This window comes from Sceloporus undulatus, chromosome 1, assembly GCF_019175285.1.
Source record: "Sceloporus undulatus isolate JIND9_A2432 ecotype Alabama chromosome 1, SceUnd_v1.1, whole genome shotgun sequence".
Taxonomy (NCBI): Eukaryota; Metazoa; Chordata; class Lepidosauria; order Squamata; family Phrynosomatidae; genus Sceloporus; species Sceloporus undulatus.
The window spans coordinates 334,521,976-334,529,942 of NC_056522.1; the positions used below are offsets into that span (position 1 = coordinate 334,521,976).

A 7,967-nucleotide genomic window follows, 5' to 3' on the forward strand; every position below is an offset into this window, starting at 1 on the left:
CAGTTAACAAACAATAACAACAATGAGAGGTGGTGGCACAAGCCACATTACTCCACTACACTCTTATAGTGCTGCTATTCCACTTTTACTGCTCTGGTTGCCTCCTGTTGCATTCTGAAGGTTGCGGTTCAGTGCGGCGTAAGAGCTCTCTAGCTGAGAATTCTAAATGCCCTCCCTTAAACTGCAAATCCCAGAATGCAAAAGGAACCAACCAGAGCAGTAAAAGTGTAATAGCAGTGCTATAAGAGTGTAGTGCGGTAATCTAGCAAGTTGCTGCTGGATCTGTCCCTCTGTCTTAGGACAAAAGCCAATCAATAGGTCTCAGAGGTGATACAAATTCAAGCTGAGTTCACCTGTTCACATAAAAGCAAGGTGAAGATGGAGATGCTCATTATTTCTAATCCCAACCTATTTCATATATGGGAAAATTTAAAAGGAGAAAAGAGTTTAACAAATAAACTCTTTCCTATAAAACCTAGATGCACAAGTTATCAAAAAATTACATTTCTCAGACATTTCACAGGCAGACAAAATTTCAATAAATGTGGACATGGTACATTATTTTATGTTTATAGTATTTTATGAGCTGAACAATATGTGAACAGAATTTACAGACAATGTAAGAAATGTATTTGTGCTATTAAGTACAAACCAAGAAACTAAGGACATAGTCAAGGAATTATATTCCCCACCATCAGGTATAGATGCAAGAGCTGGACAGTGAAGAAAGCCAATAGAAAGAAAATTAACTCATCTGAGATATGGTGCTGGAGAAGAGTGCTGAGAATAACGTGGACAGCAAAAATGGGCCCTAGAACAGATGAAGCCTCAAAGCTCCCTAGAAGCCAAAATAACAAATCTGAGGTTATTGTATTTTGGCCACATCATGAAAAGGCATGACTCATTAGAAGAGGCAAAATGCTAAGGAAGGTAGAAGGCAGCAGAAAGAGAAAAAGACCACAAAGCAAATGGTTAGACTCAATCAGGGAGGTCACAGGCCTAAATCTGCATGACCTAAGCAGAGCAGTGGAGGACAGGGGTCATCCACAGGGTCACTATGAGTTTGGACTCACTCAAAAGTAATTAACAACAACAAAGTATTTTATGCTTTTTTGCATCTGCAAGAGCTTAATTGGGTTTTTTTTTTAAATGCCTGCTTGAAGCTTTGAAACTGGGATTTCAAAAATTTCTATGAATCATAGAATCAGAGTTGGAAGACAGAGCAAGGGCCATCCAGACCAACCCCATTCTGCCATGCAGGAAATCTCAATCAATGCATCCCTGACATATGGCCATCCAGCCTTTGTTTAAAGACTTCTAAGGAAGGAGACTCCACTACACTACAGAGGGAGTGAGTTCCACTTCTGACAAATAAATACTCAAAATGACATGAAGTAATTCATATCCGATCCTTTATTCCACAATAAACCAATGGTATCTGCCAAGGAGATGTGGTAGTAGCTTGGATCAACTGTATTTTATACAGCTAAATTGTAGTACAGTACCTTTAGGTACAGATAGTGCCTTTACTGCCTTTCTGCTTGTTATTTGTTGTTATGTGCTTTCAAATCTTTCCGGTTAGTTTACTCTAATTAGCTCTACATGAGGCTACCCTTATAAACAATGTTGAAACTTCAGTTGCTGCCAAACTTAGTATCAAGACACTTGAAGGACTTATACATTCTGGTTATACTACTCATGTTCTGTTCCGAGTACACTGGCTGCCTACTTGTTGTAGGCCCAATTTAAAATACAGCTTTCAGTTTTTAAAAACCTGAAGTATTTGGGACTATCTTAACTGAAGATCCACCTGTACTTATACCAACCTACATGAGTCCTGAGACTTGTGCCCTTGCCTGTAGTCCCTCACCTTTATTTGGGTAGCTCCATTACCCTGGAATTCTCTCCCTACAGATATACCTATAGTCCCTTCTCTACTATTTGAAAAAATACTAGATTTTTTTAAAATTCTAATCACTTTGGGGTAATTTTATAATTAATTTTATAACTGTTATCATCTTCTAGTATTATTTTATATCATTTGAGCCAGTGTGGTGTAGTGGTCTGAGCATAGGTCGAGGACTCTGGAGAACAGAGTTCAAATTCTTCATTAATCATGGAAAACCACTGGGTGACCTTGGGCATGTCACACCCTGTCAGCCCCAGAGGAAGGCAAAGGCAAACCCCCTCAGAACAAATATTGCCTAGAATATCCTATGGTAAGTCCACGTTAGGGTCCTAATAAGCTGAAGGATACACACACACACACACACACACACACACATATTAGGCTGTTACACCTTGATAATTGGTATTGGCTACTGTAAGTCACCCTATGTGGACAGGCACCCAAAACAAGGTAACATCTCTGAGCTTACTGTTCACATGAAAAAGCTCTTTGCCCAGGGAAGGCATGCAATTAAAATAATTAGTAACCCAAGAAAGCACAAGTCATTCTCATTACTTCCTTATGCCACAGAACAGGGTGTATCTTCAAATCTACAAGCCAGCACAATAGCCAAGAAGGATAACATTGGCCTTATCTTGGGACACCTAGTCTACATTTACACTCAGATGTAAGTTTTGATGGATGACCCTAGAACAGTAACTGTCTCTCAGCCTCATGAAACTATTGTAAATAAAGAGAAAAAACAACACAGACACCACCCCAAGCTATATGAAAGAAAAGGGGATACAGGTTGATTAATAAATGAAAAGGTGAATTCATAATTCTTTCAAAAGGTAATAGACCTTATTATTAGTGAACTAGGAGCCAGTGTGGCATATTGGTTTGAGCTTTGGATTATGACTCAAGACAAGGGTCCAAATCCTGGCTCAGTTATGAAAACCCATTGAGTGACTTTGAGCAAGTCACACATGCTCAGAAAAGCAGAAATTGATTTGCCTTAGGGTCACCATAAATCTGAACAAATTTGAAGGCAAACAACAGTAATAAATTAGTGAACTGTCATAGTATGGATTTCAGTGATTGCTCACAAAAGGGATAAGAATGGCAGCTTTACTGGTACTTATTGGGCAAGTATCCCAACAATATCAAATGTGTGTTGTTGGCAAATTAAAAGGAATTGTTTTTAATCAGACATGAATACTTTGAGAGCACAGGAGCAGCAAGATTATTTAACACATGCAAACACATGGCTAAGTAAAAAAAGTGTTCTGGTTTCTTTATTTTATACTCTGCTAATTACAATATTTATATTTTTTAAGTTTCTTTAATTTGAACTCTGAAATACTCTCACTGCTTCATTTCTGAATGGGGAAAGTGTAGATAAGAACTTTAAGATGCTGGAAATAGTCACACACACCACTTCATCCCAAAGTCCTTCTTGCACTTCAGTTACATTGTCTCTATAGAAAGGATGAGAATCATGTGACTCTCCCAGAAGGCCACTGGGCAACAACTCCCACAATTCCTCACCACTGGCTAGGGCTGCTGGGATTTAAGAAGTCCAACAACATCCTGAGAGCCACATGATTCTTGCCCCGCTCTACATGATAACAATGGGTTTTCAGTGGAAAGAAAAGGAACTTGGCATTTGACCTAAGGTGTTATCATTGGTTCCTGCAATTACACTGTTGCAGATACTGAATAACTTCTGGGAACCCATTTATTATTACCACTGTTAGAGAATTAAAAACAGATTAAGAAAAAAAAGACAAGTACTTTCTCTGAAATGCAAAGAAGTATCACTCAGTATTTTAAAACGTAAGTTTTTACAAGTTGAAGCTGATTTGAGCAATCAAACAAGCCAAAACATGAAAAAGCAAGGTGTGCTCTAATTTCATGTTGCTAAATATATATATATATATTAAATCTTGTGAAGATATTTATATTAAAGATAAGTGTAGCCCAAGTATTTTTTAAATGTACTAATGTCAGTGAGTGAGTTAAACAACTTTTTGAAACAACTAGAACTCTGAAGGGTTTTGGATAAGTTATTTCTCACATATTTGTGATCAAGATGAGAAACTGTTTCTTGATTATCACAAACAGTTCTCGATCACATTTGTTTTGTCCACAAAACTTGTGATATTCCCTGCTTAATTAATACAGTGGGCCCTTGGTGTCTGCTGGGGTTTGGTTCCAGCCCATGGATACCAAAATCCAAAGACGCTCAAGTCTCAATAAATACAATGGCCTTGATCTAAAATGGCAAAATCAAGGTTTGCTTTTTGGCATTTACATTTTTAAAAAATATTTCCAAGCCTTGGATAGTTGAATCCATGGCTAAAGAATCTGGATACATGATACAGAGATATAGAAAGTACCTAATTTTAGCATCTTTTATTTATTTCATGCCTAAAAATAAGCCTGAATACACTTTGTAACGTATTATAAATTAAAATTGTGGATTTCCAATTAGCCTGTACACTGTTTTCTGGGAAAGCTACATTATAAACAAAGAATCTCTAAAATAAATGCAAATAGCTAAAGTACTTTTTAAAATACAGGTGTTTAATTTAGCTTAAATTAACATTCACTCAGGGGTCACACTGCTGATAGCATTTAGGAAATAAGTTATTAAAAGAGTTTCATCTTAGCACCTTAAGATTTGGCCTTGGCTACTGTCCTAAAAATCAAGTTTTAGAACTTAATTGTAATTTGTCACTTAGCAAATTAAATCCAAAAGCCATGGTAATGTCATTAAACCTCATCAAAGCACTACCTGGGCTGAAATACAGCACTCATGTTCAATTTCTTCAGTAACAACACCATGCTGTGCTAGTCTACTCAGAATTAATTCTCACTGAATTAAAAGGTGATTTCTGTGTGCCTTCAAGTCATTTTTGACTTCTAGCAATCCTAAGGACAACCTATAATGGGGTTTTCTTGGCAAAATTTGCTCAGAGGGGGGTTCCCATTGCCTTCCTCTGAGGCTGAGAGCATTTGACTTGCCCAAGGTCACCCAGTGGGTTTCATGGCTGAGTTGGCACAGTTGTAGTCCAACACTCAAAGGAGCTTACTTCCAGCTAAGTGTGTAAAGTACTGAAACCTAAATCCATGAATACTTCTTGCTCATTAAGGAGCTGAAAGTGTCTTCAGGAGACAAGTTGCTTTGTGGACAAGTTGTCCCTCTCTTTAAAAAGCAAACAAGGGAAGTACTCTAGGTGACTTTGGAGACAAACTCTCAGCCTCAGAGGATGAAAATGACAAACCTCCTCTGAAGAAGTCCACATGCATCTGAGGAAGTAGACTTAGGTCAAGGAAAGCTCATGTGGCCAACTTCTTTCTTTCAGTGAGTCTCAAAGGGGCTACAAGATCTCACTACATCTGATTCTACAGACTAACATGGCTATATCTTTGAATTCCCCTCTGAACAAACGTGCCAAGAAACCCCCATGATAAGTTTGCCTTAAGTTTGTCATAAGTAATAAGAAACCACCTGAAGGAACACAACAACAGCAAATATGAGCCATGGTTTAAGTGTTGGACTATGACCCTGGAAACCAGGATCTGAATCTCTGCTCTGCCATATAAGCCAACTGGGTGACCTTGGGTGAGTCACACACTCTCAGCCTCAGAGACTGGCCATGGCAAACCCCCTCATAAGAAACTTGCCAAGAAAACTCCATGACAGGCTTGACTTAGGGTCCCCATAAGTCATAAATATAGCACTCACCAACAACAAATTTGACAACCCAGCCTTTTAAAAAGAGCTGTGAAATAATAATAATAATAATAATAAATAGGCTGTAAATAAGTCCTTTGGCAGACAGTGAAGATGCTATACAGTGATCCCAAAACTGTGCTCTTTAAGGGATTTTGGACTTCAGGTCCCAGATTCCCAGACTATTGGCCAACACAACTGAGGCTTCTGGGAACTGAAGTCAAAAATCTCTTAAAGGATGTACAAAAGTTTGGGACACTTGGTTAATGGAAAAACTTTCTGACACCTTCAGACTCTGTAATGGACAAGGAAACCATACACCTTTTTTGAAGCCTAGTCAATTCTTATTGACCACATTAACAACAACTGCCCTGACATCAGGCCCCCTGCCCACCAGATGACCCTTTGGAAGGGCACTCTGACTGAATCTGAACCCACCAACCAGCAAAGCCTGAGTGATGATTTTACAATCTTGGTTACTGATGCTACCTCTGTACTCAGATTGTTATTCTGCACAGCTTTTCAATGACTCTTTATTCATTGTATTATATTATTTTATTTTATTATTATATATAAAATAATAATATATTACTATATATTAATTGCTCCTCAACTGTCCATGCTTAGTTTATAATTTAAATGCATTTTTATTGTGGATGGGACCGTTTATGGGTTATGATGTTTTACTGCATTTTAAACGTTGTTTTATTACTGTTAGCCGCTTCGAACTGCTTGGAGAGGCAGGATATAAACTGTTGTTGTTGTTGTTGTATTGTTTATATTGTTATAAAACAAATAAAATATTCAATTTAACAAGGTCCCACCACAAGTGAAAATAGGAGGAAACTGACTGGTAAAGTCACCCCCCGAAAAATACTGTCAATAAAAATCTGGCAGTGTGTGGCAAAAGGCTTAGTGATTGTTACAAACACAAAACAGGTGTGGGATTGAGAGAAAGAGGGAAGGGTTATTCAGCTGCCCCTATTGAGGGAAAGATGGAAAGGAGGGAGAGAAGGAGGGAGGGAGGGAGGGAGGTGGGAGATTTCAAACCCAGCCATTTAGAAACAGGGAGGCAGTTTGATCCTTCCAGCTGCCAGGGAAGAAGGAAGAAACAATAGTGGGAGACGGTTAGCCATAACACACACACACACAACACACACACACAATGCTTTCTCTCTCTCTCTCTAAGGAACCCCAGCCTTGCCTAGTAGTAGTACTACATAATGAGGCGGCTGGCCGTTGGTTCTGTGGCGGTTTTTCCCGCCTTGAGTGGGTCAAAAGTGCGCGGGCAAAACACACACACACACACACACACAAAACACACAACACCACAGTTAAGGCCTAGTCAAAGCTGCGCCAAGGAAACCGAGGAGGAAGAAGAAGGCGGTAAAAGGAGCCAGGGTAAACTTTCCCTCACTCTTCAGCTGCATCCACATTGGGGAGATAACCCGGTTTGGTACCGCTTTAGCGTTGTCTGCCTCTCTGCTATGGAATTCTGGGAGTTGGAGTTTGTTGTGGGGCCCAGAGCGGAGCTCCGCTCCGCTCTGGGCCCAACAAACAACTCCAACTCCCAGAATTCCATAGCAGAGCCAACCAAAGCGTTAAAGCGGTGCCAAACCGGGTTATCTCCCCAGTGTGGATGCAGCCTTAAACCCCCCCTCCCTCTCCATGTACTTCCTCAGCCATGCTCAGAATGGAGGGTGCACTTACTCGTAGTCCCTGAAGACCTCGTTGGTGACCCTGCAGAGGAAGACGTGCTCCTGGGGCCGGAGGTCCTTGGGGGGCTTCTCCCTGACGAAGGGCTTGCGGTGTAGCAGCGGCATCGCCCGCCCTCCGGGGCCTCAGTCCGGATCCAGGGTAAAGGCAGAGGCAGGCAGAGAGACGAACGAGCCACGAATAAAGGCAGGAGGAGGGGAGCTGGAGTTGAGAGAGACCCGCTTGCGTCTGTTGGAAAGAGAAAGGTCCCCTTAGTCTTCCGCCTCCTCCGCCTTCTGCCTGCCTCACAATGGAGCCATGACGCCGAAGGAGAGCTCTCCTCCTCCTCCCTCCCTCCCTCCTCCTTCCTCTACTCACAACGTGCTCCACACAGTCCTGGGGTTTCCCTACTTCCTCCTCCTCCTCCTCCTCCTCTGTCTCTAAGGCCAAAGCCAACCCTGGAGGTCAAGCCTTCCTCTGACCTGGAAGGAAGGAGCCACACTCCGAAAAGGATAGCAAACCGGGAAGGAGGGAAAGGGAGGGAGGGAGGCTCCTCTTATCCCCTCTCCCTCCTGGTCCCTCGGTGTCTTAATGAGGGATCCCCTCCAGCTGCAACGCCATGCCCTTCTTCTTTTTGGCCTC

The 7,967-nt window shown here is 41.1% G+C and overlaps 1 protein-coding gene across 2 annotated transcripts in view; it reads right to left on the reverse strand.

Annotated features, from left to right (window-relative positions):
• BAZ1A (bromodomain adjacent to zinc finger domain 1A) overlaps positions 1 to 7,967 on the reverse strand; it is a 66,075-nt gene that overhangs the window by 57,175 nt on the left and 933 nt on the right. Inside the window, exons 1-2 of one of the 2 annotated variants that reach the window (XM_042455966.1) lie at positions 7,808 to 7,934; positions 7,341 to 7,574 (exon numbers count right to left, since the gene is read on the reverse strand). In XM_042455966.1, the coding sequence (XP_042311900.1) occupies positions 7,341 to 7,453 (113 nt within the window). In that variant the 5' untranslated portion in view covers positions 7,454 to 7,574; positions 7,808 to 7,934. Of the gene's footprint in view, positions 1 to 7,340; positions 7,575 to 7,807; positions 7,935 to 7,967 lie in introns of those variants that run through there. The other variant, XM_042455965.1, reaches the window with a different exon arrangement.